The sequence below is a fragment of the Aedes albopictus genome, chromosome 2, assembly GCF_035046485.1.
Source record: "Aedes albopictus strain Foshan chromosome 2, AalbF5, whole genome shotgun sequence".
Classification (NCBI taxonomy): Eukaryota; Metazoa; Arthropoda; class Insecta; order Diptera; family Culicidae; genus Aedes; species Aedes albopictus.
In genome coordinates, this window is record NC_085137.1 from 334870014 (window position 1) to 334891305 (window position 21292).

Below are 21292 nucleotides of genomic sequence, written 5' to 3' on the forward strand. Positions count from 1 at the left end.
ATGCTATTACTTCAACTAGCTGTTTAAATACGTTACCAGTCAAATTTTTAGTTAAACAATTGGTTTTCCTAAGATTGAATCTACCCTTTTTCATATGCTGGAAAATTTAGGGCAAAACAATCACTTTGAAATTTCACACCCTTGGCGTAGAAGTGCGTGGAATGTGTCATAAGGACCGACGAGGCGAAAGCTTTTTTCGGTGTAGACTCATGGCTACGAGTTGTTGTGGCACCCAAGTAACCACGAAGCCGTATATAAGTGCATCAATTTTGCTATATATTTATATTTAAAATTGTGAATATAACGCTGCATTACTTTAAATGCCTCATTGAAGCAATATTAAAGTCGAAAAGGGCCCCACTAAAATGAAATTAATGCAACATATCGCAGCACGTTGACAGCCATTACTAAAGTAACATAAATGCATGTGCTGTACATTTGCATTTACACATGCTAAATACGTGCAACACGAAAAACCAAAACAAAAATCTATTTTTAGCACCGCTTCATTATCGGCGGTACTAATGCCCCCACACATGAATGTTTTAACCATTATTTTTTTGTCGCCGGGTCGGGAGTCGAACCAGAATTGTTGAAGACCGCTAGATGAGTTCCATACGCGCTGGCTCCTTGGACCGTTTCTGCTGCAGTGATAACAACAGATATTTCATTAACTAAAAGGAGACTGTTCTTCTGTCTCAATCATTGCACTAGAGGGCAAAACGACTATGTCATATGTAATAGAGTCCCTGTAATCACATTCTGATAATCACTGATAAATACATAATGCATTTTAGAATATATTCAATCAATATAAGAAAATTAAAACACCCTTCGCATACTGCTCACATGCTAATTGTGGTTTCCATCATTATTGGCATGTGATAGCAGCCAATAGAAAAGAGAAAAGATAATCTCTTAAAAGGTTTTTTCTGAAAAAAGTCGTCGATCGGTGGTTCAAACGGTGATTAAGTTGGTCGGGAGTCGAACCAGACGTGCTGATGACCGCTAGAGTAAAGTTGTTCACTCTTCTTGATTACATTTGTTTACCATTAGAGTCAAGCTTTTATAATTGTATTGTTAGAGCAACCTTTGCTAGTTTGTACATAGCATTTATTCAGTTTTTGCAGTGTTGAATTATTAAATTAACGTATATCAGCATTTAATGCACCCTAATGTAAAGAAAAATGTAATGCATCATTACATTGATAATGCCAATCTAAAGGATTATTGCATGACAAATGTGGAATTACTGCATTTCGCATTGCAAACGTTGATATTCAGTCTAATTCGTGCAATGATATAATGCTTGTGGTTACTTGGGCACCCCTTCATCGGAAAATCTCAAAAACAGGTAATATTGAAAAGCCGATAGAATAGTACTTCTCGCGTTACAGCACGATTCAAAAAATTTTTAACGCAATTTATGTTGAAAGGAGTTAATCTAAAATAAAACAGAAATTGTCTTATCCACCATAACACTATTAAATACTCTATTATCGCTACACCAACCCTATATCATCACTTATTTCCAGATTTCGGTACGCAAGTAACGTTATCGTACTCTTTACAATCGTAATTTCATCCACCAACAGGTAACTTCTCCCGTACATATCATATCACATTACGAACAATATCTCGCCGCAATCTCAGCAAGGTTGTTAGTTATGATTTGAATCTCAGCCGGTAGACTACCGTCCTACCAGTACCAGCTAATAGTGACTCGCGCCAGGCAGAAGAAGCGGGTGAACAAACGATCAGCAGTCGAGCATGATAATTATCAATGATAACATGTGATCGCCGCTTTTGTCGCGTGTCGTTTTCGTGGAAAATATAGAAATATTCACATATAGTGCTGGAATACGCTGGAAAGCAAATTAAGCTAAAAATACGTAGGTGTTATTGATAATCAAGAAAGCTATCTGATTCAACAACATAAAAAATAGTGCTATATTGATTGATTAACGATGGAAGACGAACCCAGATTCAAACGCCCGGAAGTTGTCAACGATGATTCATTGGTTCTATATTGCAACCAGTACAGCTACTACTGCCAAAAGGTAAGCATTTTCCTGACTTCAGTGACCGAATCGCGATGATCACGAGGTCAGTTCAAACGCGAAGTAGATACCGAACGATAAAAACTCGCGTAATTGCTAGTCCAAACAAACTGCAGCCGGCTGTGATTTGTCGTGTGGTGGGAGCTTGATCGAGACGACTTGTGGGTGTTGACAACGAAATATCTAGGTATTCATTTTGACGATACAGCACAAGCGGTGGTTTTCCTTTTTCACACATAATGTAGTTTAGTGTCATGAAATTATTGTGGATTTACCGGCTACTTGTATTCTACCGGTTACTCAAGTAGCCGTTTTCATATAAACATCAACTTGATTGTCAAAAAATGAATATGTCTGGGTCGCTACTGGTAACGAGGAATAGCGCCTACAATAAAAATGTTTAAAATCATTTTTAAGTTACTCTTTTTATAAAACGGCTACTTTGGAGGCCATACTGAAGCGACCGGTAGAATACAAGTAGCCGGTAAATCCACAATAAATGTAACAAACTGCGTAGGAGTGCAATCTTTGACATAGAGACAATTTACATTTTACACTGTACAATAGTGTGGGTCATCGGAACCGTTTTCTCAGATCAAAGCTTTTTTGGTTCTGTTTTGGGCCCTGAATATCTGTGCAAAATTTGAGCACGATCGGTTGCGTCTGCACTTTGCGCATAGCAATTGAAATTTGTATGGAAAAACATATTTTTTTGCATTTTTGTCATAAATTGAAAAAGTTTGTCTGAAACTTTTTAACCGATACTGTAAAATGATAGCCTAGGATGTTCTGAAAAACTTTGTTGAAGACTACAAAGCGATCCGATGCTTGTGAAAATAGTTATAATCAACGAACCGCATGCATGTGTTTATGTTTTAACATGTAAAGGAATAACAATAGCAGCAAAATTATGCTGTTTTGCTAAGCAATGCCAACGCTTTAACTTTTTCCATAAGCATCAGATCACTTCGGGGTCTTCGACAAAGTTTTTCAGAACACTCTAGGCTATGTTTTCATTTTATCGGTTAAATGGTTTTAGAAAAATTCGAGCTTGTTATGAGAGAAATGCAAAAAAGTGTGTTTTCCCATATAAAACCCCATACAAAATTCAAACGCGATGCGCAAAACGTAGACATAACCGATCGTGCCCAAATTTTGCACACTTATATGGTTCCTGAAATGGGATCAAAAAAGCTTTGATCTGATGGGATACCATTGAATTTTTCGTTTTTCCATATAAACGATTTCCCACTCTACTGTACAACCACTGTGAATGTAAAATTGGTAGCAAAGAGCTCTTATTGAGTTTTTAAATGTTGAGCAATTTATTAGATTTTAAATTTCATACGAAAGTAGCTGACCCGGCAAACGTTGTATTGTCCATTTCAAAAGTGATTATGTTTTCTTCCTTTTTACAATTAATGAGGATTTTAACTGGGGGTCTCCAGTTAGCCTAGTGGCGAAGGCCTGTTAAGGCTATGGAATGGCAATCGGGAGACGGCGGGTTTGGCTCCCGTTCTCGACTCTCTGGGCATAATGTATCTTTGGACTTGCCACACGATGTACAAATCCATGTAATGGCAGGCAAAGAAAGCCCTTCAATTAATAACTGTGGAAGTGCTCTAAGAACACTAAGCTGTGCCTCTCTTCTGCCAAGTCCCAATGCGAACATCAAGCCATAAAAAAGAAGATGAAAAAGGTCTTTCACTACCGTACACTTAATTTATTTTATTGCGATTGTGTGAAATTTCGAGTAATGTTTGTTTTCTTTTTTGTAATATGTTGTTCTGTTCTGTTATCAGTTATTAAGTTAAGTGATTTATTGAAAAGTGTAGTATCTAAAATTGTTGTATAGATGAAATAGTCTGCCGTCCTACGCATAATTGTCCCATGTTATATGGGACTCCCATTTACAGGGCTGGTAGCAAGTCACTTTTTAGTGACTTAGTCACTTTTTTTGGGTTGGTCACTAAAAAGTCTCTTTTTTCAAAGTCAGGTCACTAAAGTCACTTTTTCACCTAAAAAGTCACTTTTTTCAACTTTTTTGGGAAATTGATAAAATACGGATTAAAAATTTTCAAAAATGTTGAACCATCAAATGATGCCACATTTAAAAAGTCAAATTTTCCCTATACAAACCGTTTCATACAAAAAAAAATCGGATCCATGGGAGACATTGAAAAAAAATTGGCTACTACTTGCTCCTATCCTCATATTTTTCAATCATATTTCAATCAAGTTGTCGGCGATGATTGAAATATTCCAACATAAAATTACCATATTAGCCATTAAATACCTCTGAGGAAACATTTGGTCGTCATGACCGCTTTTCTCGGTAGATCAATTATTGCAGAATCTAAATCTGGCATTAGATTTCTTAGTGAAGCGTGTTTTTACGAATTGGAATCTATTTTGTAAACTGGAACAGCCATCATCATGCACAGATAAACGCCCAAAAGTAAGCAATGCCTAATTTCATAGTGTTGAAACTGTTGTGTTAAAATTGTTTATTCAAATGTTTACAACACCTCAAATAATGAGAGTAAACCATGCACGGCCTTGAATAATCTTTAAAGACCATTACAGCGCTTTGCGGACCTCTAAATTCCTTCGCGGACATTATTACATTACGGGCATTACGGACCTTCACAGACCTGCACAACCACTGGTTGTTTTGTGGACTGGATACAAAGGGCTTATATTCCTTGGAGATCTTGTAAGATCTGTACCATGTATACAGTTCAATATAATACTCCATTTATTTGTCGGAAGGGTCATTGGTCTTAGGCGTATAGAATAGCCATTCGTATAATACTAGTTTTGCTTGTAGATCCTGCACCTACATTTCATGGAATTTTGGGACGACCTAGATCATATGTAGAACTAAAAGTAGTAAAACTGTAATAGAAATCTTCAAAACATATGCCTTAAAAACAACATCAATGGAATCCAATCACTGTACGTGTGTATCGAAACAACTTTTATATATATTGGAAGACTGAGTTCCAAAAAGTTTGGAGAGTTTTATAAACTAACGCAAACATATTTTGTATGGGGCCGGCCTATGGTGCGTCGGTGAGAGTGCAGGCCTAATAGCAAGTCGTTATTTAGTGGCTTGATCATTATTTTAAGTCCCCAAATAAAATTAACAACATCTCCCAGAATGCTTGTAACTGCATATTATGAAAATTTAACCAGAAACTATGAGACAATTCAAATAAATTAGTAAATATGGGACATTTTGAAGAAATTAAGAGTTCTATTACATTTTCATAGGCTATTCAAAAAAAAAATAACGTTGTTTTCTTCTTGTAATTCTTCTGAAAATTTCCAAGGGGGTACGTAGAGAAATATTTCAAGTATTACATCAAAATTACCTAATTACTTTCTGTTATTCATTTTATTTTATTTTGAGAGAATTTTTTCAAAAATATTCAAGAAATCATATTTGAAAAATTCTTATTCAAATTCATTCGCACATTTTTAAGCATTTGTCTATCTAAGTTTCCATCAAGGTGGAATTCATGACAGAAAACATCCAACAAGTTTTCCAAGAGTTTCATAATTTATTTATTATTTCTTGACAGAATTTTCATGCCATGCTTATCTAGTTCTGCACAATATATTCTATAAAATTGTAAATACATGCAGCTTTGTACAATTTTAGGAATGGAAGATGAATTTTTTTCTTGAACATTTTCATTATGCGGTACTACAGGGTTTTCTGAATTAAATTCGTTCTACAATGTTTCTTCACTAAGCATATTTTTGTGCCAAAAGTCACTATTTTTTGCTATCTGAAAGTCACTATTTCAGAGATTTTGGTCACTAAAATATTGTGGCGTTAGCACTAAATTGGTTTCCGAAAAAACTTCATTGACTTCCGCTGCCTTTCCTATGCGTTAAACATTACGTCGGAAGTAGTGCGCTGTATAGAAAATTAGATTTACTGTACAGCGCATAACTTCCGACGTTATGTTTAACGCATAGGAAAGGCAGCGGAAGTCAATGAAGTTTTTTCGGAATTCAATTTAGTGCTAAACGCACAATAACTATTTTGACCCTCAGTTCCTGCTACCAGCTCTGCATATAGCATGGGACAATTATGCGTAGAATGGCAGTAGTGTAGCATATCTTTTATATCCTGCATATGCATTCTAAAGGAAAGTCTAAAGTTCTCACGAACATTCCTGGGGCATGTCATTTCAACTGTCGAGTAGTCAAGTTTGATGAAAGAAATTCTGCAACAGTGAAGAATATTAGTTATGCCCATTATAATAGGGGTAGGCGGGGCAATATGGACACCCTAAGGTTTTTGCCAACTTTACCTGGCAAGATGTCAAAAAAGTTTAGTTTTTTGATACATGTATCCTTTTAATGTCTATTTAGCATCTATTGCACGCAGAAAAATGTATTGTAAAACTAACCATATTTGACTTAAATTCAATAAAAATTTCACTTTGTTTTGGCTGCAATGAGAAAGTATCATTGTTTTTACAATCCAGTATTGTTGTCCACCAACAATCAACGATTATTGAATACACAAGAAATACGTTTGAAATTACAAGAACTTTTCTAGTTTCACAAGCTGTCAAATTTGACTGAAGGTTAAAAATAAAATAGTATTATTGTTTTTAAAGGATATTTCTGGTGAATTCAATCATATTCATCATGAAAATTAAAATCAGAATTACGATGTGAACGGTAGATTCCATAATAGTATTTTAAATTCAACAATATCAATGCATTCCCATGTAACCACGCTACTCAAGCTGTAACGCATGCATAAAAACGTTGTAAATAAAGTAAACATTATTATGTATGTACACTTGAAGTTGAATTAAGGTGGACAAGGGTCCCAATAAAGCTACATGAAATTAATTTCAATACGACTATATTGGGGTCCTTTCCCACTTTATTTCATCTTTTAAATTGTGCATACAGAGTATAATGCTTACTTGATTTACACCGTATGTATGCATGCATTAAGGATTTAGCGGCGTAATTACTTTTGGGTTGTTCGTATGCAGTTTGTTATGTTTTAAATAAAAATAATGAAAATTGTTAATTGATCAATCCAAATTCCTGTATGGTAGTGGTTTGTGTTCAGATTTTCCGTGTTAATCAATCTGTAAGAACTTTGTAAACATCTTTTGTTCTCACGTATATGGATAGGCTTGCAGTAGGTTTCGTGAGACTTTTTTTTGGACAACTCAATGTAAGACTTTTCTTTCAATAGAAGATATATTGATTGGTTAATATTGCAATCTTAAATATTTTGATCTCGAATAACTTCCCTCGATTTCCGCTTACTCTGGAAAAGAGGGCATTATTATAGTTTATAAACTATATGAAAACAAAATATCCTGAAAAAAATCATCAGTATATGTATATTTTTAGATTAAGTTTAAGTTTTATGTGTCTACAATATCTATTTTCGGTTTTAATTTGTTTAGTTTCTGCCTTTTTATGTTTTAACAAGGTCTATTTTTCGTTTGATTCTTCGCCAACAATTACGTCACAACTTACAAACTGCATAACATAAAACCACTTTTGGACACATCTGACTGACCAGAAACTTCACAGATTTTATCTCCGGAACACATACTTATCTAAACCTTCGACAATTTATAAGAATAACTTTACTTTATCAACTTTTTTACTGAAAATAAACACTTTTTCACGAGTCGGCGGAACAAATAACATGAACGCGAGAAACCTTTTGTTTGTTTACATATTTTTCAAGAGATAGAACAAGGGAGTGATCACTAGCATTATTTAGTCACGACGAGCACGAGGGAGTGCACGCATGAAGGCACGATAAAGTCTAACGGATTATTATTGATTTAACAATACTTATGTTTGGATGTTGATACATTTAAAACAAACATAAGTTCACTTTGAATTCAACTTGAATCATATCATTGATTTTATGATATTTAGCATATATTCAATAAAATATCATTCCATAAAAACAACAATCTGTATTTTTCATTCAATGTAGACATTTTTCTGACCGTGTGTATAAGAATGCTCACAAAAAAAAAAATGATTTATCCACTTCAAAAAGTGTTATGAAAAATGTTAGTTTTTCATGACCGTCCCCATGGGGCAATATGGACACCATGAGACTTTTACGAATTTCGTACATTATTATTTACACCTATAAAGTCATTTCATTACAAAACAACTATTATGGATGAATAATACGCCGAAGTAGTTCATTTTTATTCAGTTAGTTTAAATTCAGGCTGTTTTGGATAAAGCTTCGTTTTTGTCGGTATTGTTGTGGTAGTGTAACACCACCTTTAATGGAAATGAGTTCTGAGAGGAGTTGCTCAGAATCTTAGAAATAGCAATGTATCCGAATAGGTGGAATAAAGGAGAAATGTTTTATCGGTTGACTGAAACAGACGTGTTTTATTTTAATGTCGTCGCGTTGCTCCTTTGATTATAGCAGTGGCGTACGAGCAGAGTTTAAAAATTTAATTTTCAATGAGTGAAATTCAACGTGAAATTTGAAAATTCTCAACTGAGGGATCAAAATAAAATTCATTTTGGTGAATGAATTTTTTCACCTATTCATTCATTTTTCTGTCACTGACAATTTTCACTGAGAAATATAACTGGACCGTAACTCCCGATTATACTTCTAATCTCCTCAAAACTTGTGTATAGTATTTAATTAGAATATTAATTATCATCTCTATTTGTCCATTAAGTCGGATTGCTCGTCTGTTAACAGAAATTGGACATTTTACGACGTGCGAAAAAATATTCGTGACAGAGAATTGAATGAAAAAAGAGAGGCATTCAGCTGACAATGAATGTGGCCAAACGCGAATGAAAAAATGAGAATGTCAATCTTCACTTTCAATCTTCGAATTTTTTACTCTCTGCGTACGAGGATAAAATTGCCATCAAAATGATGGCTTGGCCACCAAATCCTCATTTTTTTATTCGTTTGGAATGCGTGCTTTGTTTGGTTTGTGCAATTAGTGTGAGCAACGGTTTTGTGCTTTATTTTTGTATGGCGTGAATGTAAACCGTGAGGTTTTTTGTCTTCAAGTAGCCGAAGTGTTTAGCCTATTTAATTTTACGCGTGTTTTTTTTTGTGTAAATGTTTTTTTGTTGTGAAACTTTATCCGCGTATTTTTGGGCTATTTCTTTTACGGGTCAACCGTACTTTGCACGATGGCTTTTTCTTTGTGTTTCATTTTTTTATTCACACAACCTTTTGGTGCTGGTCAGGTTTAGTTGATTTGAAACTGAAAACAAATTATTTGTTTTTTTTTTTCTGACGGCATTCAAGTTTTGGTTTAGGTGATAGGCTGAAGAACACATTTTTTATTAATTTTATTTGGATGTCTAAATGCTAGAACATCGTATTTGTTTGGCCATTTTGAATCGCCAATGATTCTTTTTCGTTCAGTCAGTTGTTTTCTGCTGGATTTTGCCTTTTGATGTTCTGCATTGATTTTCGCCATTTGCTCATGGTGAGCATGAGTTACTTGAGATCAATCTCAAGAGTGCAAGCACGACGACGACGCCGTCCAACGAGTGCACACAGCACCCGTTATACTTCACCAACGATGATGAGCTTTGGGTGATACACGATCTCGCGAAGCTAGTGGTGTTTACTGTGAGCGCCGGGACTTGAGATGAAAGGAGTGTGGATCGGTCAGCAGCAGAACGACACATAGTCGCGCCCTAGATGGAATGTGTATTACGAAAATTAAATGGTGCATTGGTTCTACTTCATTGTAATTGCATACCGGAGAAAAGTTCGTTATAATATGAGCACCGGCGGCTGTCGCTGACACTGGATGGCAGGTTAAGAAACCCAGACAACCTACGGAACCTTCCTAATCGTTGCCCTGTGCGTTTTGTGTTTGATAGTGTCACACACGTATTTCGTTTTTTGTTTACTCTGTTTCTACTTCTAGGGTGGTTGCACTAAATGTGGAACAAGTCAAAAAGATAGAAATTATTTGATCTATTAAGATAAAGCTGTAGAATTTTAAGCATGATGTGACGTGAAAATTAAAACATGAACGATAATTTTAGGTTCTAATAATCTGATAAAAAGTAACTGTTAATAATCTAAAGAAACTACTATTTTTCATGTGTTTGGATATGCAAGTAGATCTTGCGTTCTGATTTGCAAGATAATAATGAATGAACACATTTGATTATTTTATTGTTAGATGTTAACATTTGACCTTCTGAGCATATGTAGTGTTTGTCTAAAGGGAAGAGGTGTTGTGGTAGTGTAACACCACCTTTAATGGAAATGAGTTCTGAGAGGAGTTGCTCAGAATCTTAGAAATAGCAATGTATCCGAATAGGTGGAATAAAGGAGAAATGTTTTATCTGTTGACTGAAACAGACGTGTTTTATTTTAATGTCGTCGCGTTGCTCCTTTGATTATAACAGGTATGTACAGCTGTGCCTAGAACAACTATTTACTGCTGTCGTTTTTTGGCCAATTTGTTTCACCCTATGTCTACTATAGTGAACATTTAACCGAAAATATACTGAAATCGAAAAATTTGGTTGGTTTGTGATTTAGGTTATATTTTTCCCTTGCCGCTTCTTTCAAAAAGGTGAGTGTCCATTTTGCCCCGGCAGCAGAAGATATTTCCAAACTTGATTTTTGATATAATAAAGAAGAAAATATAAACATGTTAAGCATGTAGATGCATGTGTTCTAGAAATATCTTGTTTAAATCGACCTGCAATAAATTAATCACTAAATCTTATTTTAGATGGTGTGAAAATTATAATTTCCATGCACAAAAAACGGAGGACGCAACTTTTTCGTGTAAAATCAAGTATAATATTAATTTCGAATGTTTCTTTACTGAAACTACGTTTTAGACAAATGGACTATATTCTCCATTCATTAAAAGTTCAAAAAAGTTCTCATATTTCAAAATATTGAGGGTGTCCATTCTGCCCCGGGTGTCCATATTGCCCCACCTACCCCTAATTGATTTTTAGAAATCAGTTGTTGAAATGGTCTTTATGAAAAGTAGTAATTTTTTCATCCAAAATGTCGAGACTCATTGGCGTCAACAATGTGTCTTTTCATTGGTCATGCGTTAGTTTCGAAATTTAAATATGAACCTTTGCTTCCCATCAAGAATGTTTCATACCACCTTGTAAAATTCTGACTCTCCAGCCCACAACTCAGTTCAGAAGTAAATTAGAATAAGCCAAATCTTACGAAGTGATACACGATGAAAAACCTGCAGAGTCGGTCTGTCAACTTCTTCAAATTTTAGGGTAGGCGGGGCAATATGGACACCCTAAGGTTTTTGCCAATTTTATCTGGTAAGATGTCGTAAAAGTTAACTTGTTTGATACATGTATCCTTTTAATGTGTATACAGCAGCTGTTGAACATGAGTACAAAAAATAAATTTGATTTATCTACTTCAAAAAACGTTTAAAAAATGTTCATGGCCGTCTTTAGATATGCGGGCCAGTATGGACACCACAAGACTTTTTGTGAATTTTGTATGTTTTACACCTATACTATGACTGTTTTCTGTAGCAAAACAACTTCTTCGGATGAATAAATAATACACACAAAACTAGGTCAATGATGTCCAGTTAATAATTAACTCAATTATTTCAATTCGGACTGTTTTGAATAAAGTTGTGTTTTTGTCTCATGACAGCTGTGCGTGAAACAATGATTTTTTACTGTTGACGTTTTTGTCGAATTTATTTCGTCTCGACCAAAAACAAACTCAATTCGAAAAATTTGGTTTATTTGTGTGTTTTCCCTTACCGATGAAAGGATGTTTTTAATAAAAAAAATAGGTCAATATAAACAGGTTAAGTGTGTAAATACAGCTAAACTAATCCAATGTGTTATAGAGATTTCAGTTTTCAATCGACTTGCAATTAATTTCTCATAAAACCTTATTTGAAATGGTATGAAACTTATTATTTTCATACACAAGGAACGAACGACGCAACTTTTTTGTGTAAAGTCAGATATAGTTCTAATTTTGAATGTTCCTCTGCTGAAACTACATTGCAAATAAATGAAGTTTATGCTTCCTGCATTGAAAGTGCAAAAGAGTTCGAAGGTATGAAAATATTGAAGGTGCCCATACTGCTCCGCCTACCCCTACAGTGCACTATGGGGCGCCTCCATACAAACAGGTGGCCAAAAATATGTTCGCGTCAATTTTATAATGTCTTGCTCCTATTCGTAGGGATTATGACTTAAATATATGACAAACATATTGAACAGGTTGTTTCAACACGACAGTTTCAAACTGCATGAAATTACAAGGGCATTGCATACTTGTAGGCTTTTATCTGTGAATAAGGATTTCTGATCTTATTTACAAAATGGATTCTAATTCGTAAAAGGACGCTTCGCTAAGATATCCAAAACCAGATTTAGAATCCACTTTGATTGATCTACCGAGAAAAGCGGACATAATGACCAAATGTTTCCTCAGAGGTATTTAATATGGCCAATAGGGTGATTTTATATTGCAATATCTCAATCATTACCGAGAACTTGTTTTGAATTGCATAATAGCAGCTAGTAGCAGCCAAATTTAATTTCAATGTCTCCCAGGGATCCTAAACAAAGACATATGAGTAGTCCCGAAGCGACACTTAGCGAAACTTTTTTTTTGTATGGAACGGTTTGTATGGGGAAAATTTGTTTTTTTAATGTGGCCTCATTTACAAGTTTGACAATCAACATTTCTACGTCTGATACGTCATTCGAAAGGTTAATACGTAAGCTTCTAGAAACTACTTTAAACGATCCACATTTTTTCGTTTAAGCGGAAGATATGCGAAGTTGTACATTTCATTAATTTTACCAAAAATTGGCAATGGTCTCATTCTGCTGCCAATAACTCGATAAGTATAGGGGTTAGCAAACTAAGGGTTTACTGGTTCAAGTGGTTTAATTTCAATTACCGAACCTAAATCTCAAATTGGATAGTAAATTGTCGATTTTTGGCCACCTGAATCCCCTTAGTGCAGTGATATGTAATATTTTTAAAGATGGTCAAGCAAGATTGTAAACTCCTGTCCAGCGATCTAAATATTTTAGCATTACTGTTTTTAGTTATTATTGTTTCAGGGGGACGACACAAGTTTTCAGAACCCAAAAAAGTCGGAATATCCCACAAAAAGTTGCTGACCGGTATGCGGATTTCAGGAAAGATTCGCAATAATTATTGGGCTTTGATGTGTTTTCCAAGGCATTATCAAATATACCCCAAAATAAAAATGTTACTCTCACTCATATAAAAAGTTATGGGTTACGCAAAACATTGAATTTCAATTGATAACTGGGTAACTCTCGCTGAGACCGTCCCACTATTTACACCATGTCTTCAAAAATGTATAAGGTGGCGATTTTCTGAAAGTCCTCCCCAAAAAGGTAAGGAAAATGCATTTGTTTATTGAAATTCGTGGACCCCCCGTTAGTTAGCGCCACAAGCATTTTGGTGAACCCCTCGATTTTGGTGAATTGTTGGCTCATTTAAACCGTTATAACTCGAAAGTTTCGCCAGAAACCACTTAAAAACTATAGGTTGTTGGAAAGAGAAAAGATAGAGGTACTATTTGCAGTTATAAAAAGTTTGGTCGGCCATATTGATTTCGGCCGCCATCTTGAATTTATGTACCAAAACATTTTTTTCACCATGTTGGCAACCACCGATTTTCAAAATTTTTGCATCAATCGAAAGCGGGGACATTTTTACACAACATATCAAAAATTTAGAGATGTATCTTTTTCCTATTAAAAGTTATCTGCACTTTTGTAAATCATGACACGTTTTCTCCATACATTTCCATGCGCACCGGCAATGAGACGCAACAGCATCAAAGTTGGCGCCTGCTTGTATACACAAATGCACCTGCAGCAAAATTAGGGCAAATCGGAGGTTCGTTCTCATTTTTAACTGTTTCTCAACAATGCGGGCATTGCTTTTTAAACTTTTTTGATGTTTTGAAAAGCTGAAACTTTCAACTTTTCATTAGTGGATTCAGATTTAGAATAAATGTTCGTTAACACTGTGAAATAACGCTGCATTTATGTAAACAATCGGCACCTGACCCAGTGCGCAAAAGTGGCATGATTCACAAAAGTGCAGATAACTTTTGATAGGAAAAAGATACATCTCTAAATTTTTGATATGTTGTGTAAAAATGTCCCCGCTTTCGATTGACGCAATAATTTTGAAAATCGGTGGTTGCTAACATGGTGAAAAAAACAGTTTTGGTATAAAAATCAAAGATGGCGGCCAAAATCAATATGGCCGACCCAACTTTTTATAACTGTAAATAGTAGCCCTATCTTCTCTCTTTTCAACAACCTATAGTTTTTAGGTGGTTTCTGGCGAAACTTTCGAGTTATAACGGTTTAAATGAACCAACAATTGACAAAAATCGAGGGGTCCGCCAAAATGCGTGTGGCTCTAACTAACGGGGGGTCCACCAATTTGATCAACCAAATGCATTTTCCTTACTTTTTTGGGGAGGACTTTCAGAAAATTGCCACCTTAAACATTTTTGAAGACATGGTGTAAATAGTGGGACGGTCTCAGCGAGAGTTACCCAACTAAGACTCCAGTATTTGTTTTTAAACATATAAAACTTAAAAAATACTGTCACATATAACAATACTAAGGATATTTGCTGAAAACTTACCAAAGTTACCCTGTTTTACGGTAGTTAGTACGGTATCTTCCGGATGAATGCGGATCTGAAAGGAACCAGATATTTGACTAGAAATGAACTAAAGAGTAAATATCTGCTTGACAATAAAAAAATCTCTCGAGTCAAACCAGATGTTTGAGCATTGATTTGAATTTGGTGAAATATTTGACCCGATTATCTAACTATGCAATGCAACTCTCACAATAACTAAACTAATGTTAATCTTTCCGCAGGTGTTGTGGGCACTGCATGAAAAGGACATCAAGTTCACAAAATATGAGATTGATGTGGCAAACGATGAACACTTTTCCGAATGGTTTCTGGAGCTGAATCCCCGTGCCGAGTTGCCAGTACTGCAAAAAGGCCTTCTCATCGTACCGGGTTCCAACCGGATTTTAGACTACTTGGAGGAAAACTATCCGAAAAGTATTTGATTTAATTTTTGTAAGATCACGAATCATTATTTGATTTACTAACTTGCAGATAAACCCCTGAAATTATCGTGGAACGAGAATGTGAAAATACTAAACCTCAAGAACGCCCTCGATAAGCTGCCTATTGGGGTGATAACGATGGGCTCGTTTTTACATCCGAGAACGGTGGTGGCTCCTAAATCGCCCTTTGTTCAACCCGTACGATACACCATTCTGGAAAGGGATGAAACGGTCAGCAAGCGCTTGAGAGATTACGCAAAGGCCTTCCCGGCATTCAACGAGGTGCTACAGAAGAAGGCTGAGTTTCACGACCGTAAGCGCCAAATGTTGACCAGTGAGCAGTACTTTTTGCAACTGTTGGACATCGTGGATCACGTTTTGGCAGACGCCGAAACGGAGCTCGCCAAATCGGGCGAAGACGTCACGTGGATCGCTGGGGAAGATATTACACTGGTTGATATTTCACTGGGATGTTTGTTGTACCGTTTGTACGTTCTTGGCCTGGAAGAACGTTTCTGGGCGGGTGGAAAGAGACCACAGATGGAGAAGTACTTTAATCGAGTTATGACATCGGAGAATTTCCAGCACACTCTACCGACGAAGACGTCACTGCTCAAAACCATTTGGTTGAATACACCCTCGACGTACAAAGCCGGAATTGCAGCGTTCTCCTTTTCCTCCATGATAATAGGATCTACTCTGCTCAAGAGATAGAAAGGATATCTTTCGGTGTAATGAATGCTGGTCATTGTTTTTTTTTAGAAACTTTGGTAGATTTATTATAAACCATCTATGTTTTAACCGCTCGAAAACAGCCAATCACCAAATGTAGTTATTATAATTAGAATTATATTAAATCGATGGTTTTATCCTCAACACTCGTGCTCGATATACTTTATTTGTCATGTAGGTTCGATAAGGAAATTAGTTGTGAATGAATTCTACAAAAAATGTTGATGTGATATTTTTCCAAAAGTGGTATGGATATCCCGTTGCTATAAGGAAAACATGATGTGTTTTGCAATCTATTAATCTCTTATTGCGAATCGGAATCGGCCGTATTTCCGAGTGGTGTTTATGGCATAACAATGCTAAAAACATTTTGAAAGACACTTATGTCACACGATGTAGATTTATTTCGAATATTAAAGTTTCCGACTTTTCAATCCATTTTATGAGAAATTCCTGTCCATTTATATCAAAGGCGTGGGTAGAATAATTGAATAAATACAGTTATACAAAGCATTATCTAAGAATGCATTGATGAAAACTATTACAAAATTCATTGTGGAATTGTCAGATGATTTTTTCAGGAATTTCTAAGACAGTTCTGGGAAACTTTCTATCCATTTAATGCGTTTTAGAATAATTGATTAAAGACAGTTATACAAAGCATTACCTTAAGTGCCCCACACAATGCATACGTTTGCGTGTGCGTGACACTAGTTTGACACATTTCACATGGGAAAACTGTCAAAAAAACGCAAACCTCGACGGAACGGACGCTATGTGTTCCAGGCTTTAGAATGCATTGATGAAAACTGTTACAAAATTCATTTAGGAATTTTCAGATCATTTTTTTTTAGGAATTTATAAAACAGTCCTGGGAAACTTTCCTAAAGAAGTTTGAGAAATTGATAGTATCCTTGCAAATTTTCTTGTTGAAATTTCTGATAATATACGAAATACTTAGGGGCGTATCTATAATGATCGATTATCTCCGGAAAATACGTTCCATGCTTCAATGATGTTTCGGTGCTTTTCGATAAAGGACGACTGGCTAGCATCTACAGCAGGCTCGTCCAACCTTTTACTGCCGCGGGCCACTGGTGATACTCCATACTCCATAATCGATTATCCTGTCACAATTGAGCTGTGATGGACATTGGTTGATATAGCACTTGATCCCAACTAGGCACAACTCGTTTTAGAAAGTCTATTACCCTATTAGGATTACATTGCCAAACTTCCAAGGGCTCTAATGACCCTTTTCCGAATATTGACAACCTTTGATTGGATAGCTCTCCACAGCTGCAGAGTAAATGTTTAGCGATTTCGTTTTCACCTTGGCAAAAACGACACTCAGATGATTGGATTCTTCCAATTTTGTGTAGATGGTACTTACTGGGGCAGTGACCGGTCATCAGGCCCGTTATTACCCTCAGGTCTCTCTTGTTTAAATTTAGCATGGTCCTGGCTTTTGCTTTTGCTGCACTAGGTCTTTTTTGCTTGTCTGGATGTATCCGTGGCATTCCAATTGGATTCTACCGTAGACATTTCCCATAGTTTTAGTTTCGTCCTAAGAGTACACTCAGGAACTCCACAGAATGGTTCAGGGCCTACGAAGCTCGATGCTGCACCCTGTCTGGCTAGATTGTCGGAGTTTTCATTTCCCTGAATTTCACAATGGCCGGGCACCCAGTATAATGTTACTTTGTTCCTACTGGCCAACTGCTTCAGAGAAAGAATGCATTCTCACACTAGCTTGGACTGGCGCGTGAATGTCCTTAGTGGCTTAGTGCATTTAGAGCAGCTCCTAATAAGGCTTGAATCTCTGCTTGAAAAACAGTGGGACTACATCCCATTTGGTATAGCTTTACTTATACTGCCGCCACTCGCATAACAGTCCCATGTTTGCTTGGTTTCCTATTAAATGGGACTGTTATGCGAGTGGGGGCAGTATACCTGGACCAAAAACTCCAGCACCAGTATTTTTCTCCATCTTAGACCCATCAGCATAAAATACAAAAGAACCTGGACGTAAGCTTGGCCCACCTGAATCCCAAATATAGCGGCTTGGTTAAACCACATTAAAGGGAATAGAACATCATAGTCATAGTTGGTCTTCGTAATCATCTAATCCTCTAGGATCTATTTTAATATCTGAGTTTAAATTGAAGTCTTTGACGATCTTCAAATGTCTTACGAGATCAGCTTCTAGCAGTTTGTTGTGACGCAGAAACTGCAGGGCACTTTTTGCCGCTTGCAGTTGAACAAATTGATGCAATGGTAACATATTGAGAAGGGCATCTAATGCAACCGATGGTGTGCTCCCAATACCTTCATCTGGTCGATATAAATAAAAGCAAACACATCAATTATTTCCTTAATGCACTGGTCATTGTTGATAGTTTTTCATTGTTAATTACAATTCTTTAAGAATACGTAGTACGTAGTGTGTGTGATTGAATGAACAATTCAAATTAAACATAAATAGAACTAAAATTTAAACTTTAACAAAAAAAAAACAACAGGACAATGAAATGCCACCTCTTTGTGTCTGAGAAGCACAGTGTGCCAGACTTGAATCAGTAAATTTGTTGAAACTATAATAGCGTCGTTGGAAGGCAAGCAAGAACTTCTGTTCACAGATTTTGGTGTCTTACTACGATAGTCACTGTTCAATTTACAACTAAAGAAACAGCCTCTCACCATAAGTAATAAGTGTGTGTCAATCAGGAAAATCTCAATCAAACCTACTGCGGTGCGCACTTTGCTGAAACCTCGAGAACGGCGGACCAGTCGTTTCGCCAAATGCCGTTCCTAACCGTGCTGCGTTGATGTTACTTACATAGGAGGAGGATGATGCAGGGAAGCCTTGCCCCATGTTTCCGCTTTCCGTCGGGGAGCCTAGCCCGGCGGTCGATGCAGTGGCATTCTGTTGCTGCCGTGCTGCGTACAGTGGCATGCCCATAAACTTCGGGATGTCCTGCGTTTGGGATGAGTTCGGCTGGAGGAGACTAGCTCTTCTCCGGATGCCGATTTCGGCTGGTTTGGATGTGGATTGATAATTGAACATTCCTTTGCCTACGGGGTCGGGCAAGAGGGAAGCCGCAGGATACCAAGCTCGGTACGTGAAGAACCACGTCAAAACGGCGATTATTCCGCTTAGGACTTTCTCTACCATCCTGTGGTAGTACAGCATGGTGCCGACGAGCATAATGTCCCAAAGAAGCTGCAGCATAGTCATTCCAATGAACAGCAACCGGATCGTCGGAGTAAATCGTGTGTAAAAGTATTTCAACGCCTTCAAATCGTCATCCTTGAGACTCTTCAATGGATTAGTCGTTTGCGAGCTGTCTTGCTTTGTTCGGTTGTGTTCCTCATTCCTAAGATGCTCCTTGATGCTCTCCCAACCGATAATAGACCGTGCTTCCTCCATGAGCACCAAACTGGAGTAGATCAGAATGAACGCATGACCGGAAATGTCGAATCCATTCCAAAGGTGTCCCGCCTTCAGGCAACCGGATTTCGAATCGAAACCTCGTACACTACAACGCCCATAGGACGATTCAATCACATTGAATAGTTTGGTCCACACGAACCAGAACCCGGTGGCGATTCCCAGCCGGGGAAGATGGTTCCGCACTAATCTCTGGTGGTCTCCACAGCACACCGTTACTGAAGTCATCGCCAGAAACGGTAACGAGAACAGCAGCGTCCAGGCCCATCCCATTTTGACGAAGTAAACATTGAATAAATTGTCCGACCTTGCTAGGTACGTTTTGGGATATGGCAGGAAATCTCCCACCAGCGACACAAAGAATAAACTCCCCAGATAGAGTGGCACCTTGAGATTCGTGTCGAAGAATATAATTTTCTTGCAAACGTGTAACACCATCATCGTCAGAACCTCCTTTATCGAAGTTGGTGTTGCCGTAGGTCGTGTGCCTTTGGCCTCGGCGCGTGCTGTCGTGTCATTCATCCCCGGCCGGAAGTTCATGCTAGGACGTTGCAATGTGGGCCCCGTTTGCGAGTGCACTGGCTTTCGCTTTGTTGCCATTTGTTTTACTATGCGTATTCTGCAACGAAAGTTAGGACACAAAGACTTCAGACAGAGAAAGCCTCCCACTCAAACCGCGTAATAATACTTAGATGGAATTAATGGGGAAAATTTCTAATTAGCGTACGAGAAAAATGAAAATCGCGAGATTAAAAATAAACATCAGCGCCTTGTCCTAAGCCGCATCTGAGCGCACGTGCGCGAGCGAGATGGAACGAGGATCCAGCTCTACGGACGATGTTCCAAAAATAAAAACGCAACGATGACGTCGTCGAACGATATCAAAAAGCGATGGGGAAATGGTACTTACATCACCTGGTTCTACGCGCTCCACCCCAAAAGGTCAGCTTGCAAATTTACATACACTCGACGTTGTTCCGGACAACGGCTATAAGATTACTACCATTCGATTTCAGTATAATAATGGTGAAATAGTGGAAAAAATCAGTCTATCATTCCACTCGAGCAAAGCAATCTCAACACATTCGTACAAAAACTACTCTCGCAGACGATGATGACAGACGATTTTTGTTATTTACATTCAAATGTCAAAACATCAATTAGGGTCCAGGAATATCGTTTTTATTTTCAAGATGTTTATACAGGTTGTGACAAGGGTTGTGAACAAATCGTCGTAGTTGTTTGGGTTGGAGTTCCTGCCACGGAGAAATCAAACTACCTAATTTTTGGGTCGATTTTACTCAAAGCTGAGTATATCGAATAAACTAGTAACCCAAAATTAGGTTGTTTTCCCTCTTTCCCCCACCGATGTTGTCAAAAACAAACAGAGATGCGTCTACCCAATGGGGGTCCTTGAGAGCACCTTTAACGGTGCGCTTCTATACCCCGTTTGGTAGCCCTCCATCATTGCAGCAAACTTTACCGGTCGCTGCTAGATGCGCTCGCAAAATAGTAGCGCTATGGGTGGGTGACCAAATATAACAGCGCGACAGTTGCGCTGCTAAAAATGCAATGAGAATATGACAACCCACCCGATACGAATCAGGGTGACTAATTTGATTGCTACCGGTGTGGAAAAGGGTGGTTAAGTCAAAATGGTAGCGCTGCGCGGGTTGCTCGAATAGTAGCCGCCGTTAATGTTGCTCTGATGAGGCCAATAAGCCAATTGGCTTCTTTAGCGGTTTTGAGATAATTCCATAATTCTGAATCTGCATGCCAAACTGAGCCGAAATCCAAATTTTCAGGAATTTTGGTGTCGGGGAACCTATTTAAAAATCAATTTGAATTTGACAATATTGTCGTCGCGGTTGAAACCCGAAGTTTCCTCACACCCGACAATCGAAT

General features: G+C 37.3%; 2 protein-coding genes across 3 annotated transcripts; one reads left to right on the forward strand and one right to left on the reverse strand.

The window, feature by feature from the left end:
• Positions 1 to 1394: 1394 nt before the first annotated feature.
• LOC134288266 (ganglioside-induced differentiation-associated protein 1) lies at positions 1395 to 18455 on the forward strand. The gene is made up of 3 exons (XM_062852557.1): positions 1395 to 2060; positions 15004 to 15196; positions 15254 to 18455. Exons 1-3 carry the CDS (start codon positions 1968 to 1970, stop codon positions 15916 to 15918), a joined length of 951 nt encoding a protein of 316 aa, XP_062708541.1. The 5' UTR covers positions 1395 to 1967; the 3' UTR covers positions 15919 to 18455.
• LOC134288265 (acyl-coenzyme A diphosphatase FITM2) lies at positions 15953 to 20497 on the reverse strand. 2 transcript variants are annotated; one of them, XM_062852555.1, is made up of 2 exons: positions 20298 to 20497; positions 15953 to 20006 (listed from the first exon to the last, which is right to left on the reverse strand). In XM_062852555.1, exon 2 carries the CDS (start codon positions 19985 to 19987, stop codon positions 18671 to 18673), a length of 1317 nt encoding a protein of 438 aa, XP_062708539.1. In that variant the 5' UTR covers positions 19988 to 20006; positions 20298 to 20497; the 3' UTR covers positions 15953 to 18670. The 2 variants fall into 2 exon arrangements, with proteins under 2 accessions (XP_062708539.1, XP_062708540.1); XM_062852556.1 differs by lacking the exon at positions 20298 to 20497 and adding an exon at positions 20076 to 20282.
• Positions 20498 to 21292: the final 795 nt, after the last annotated feature.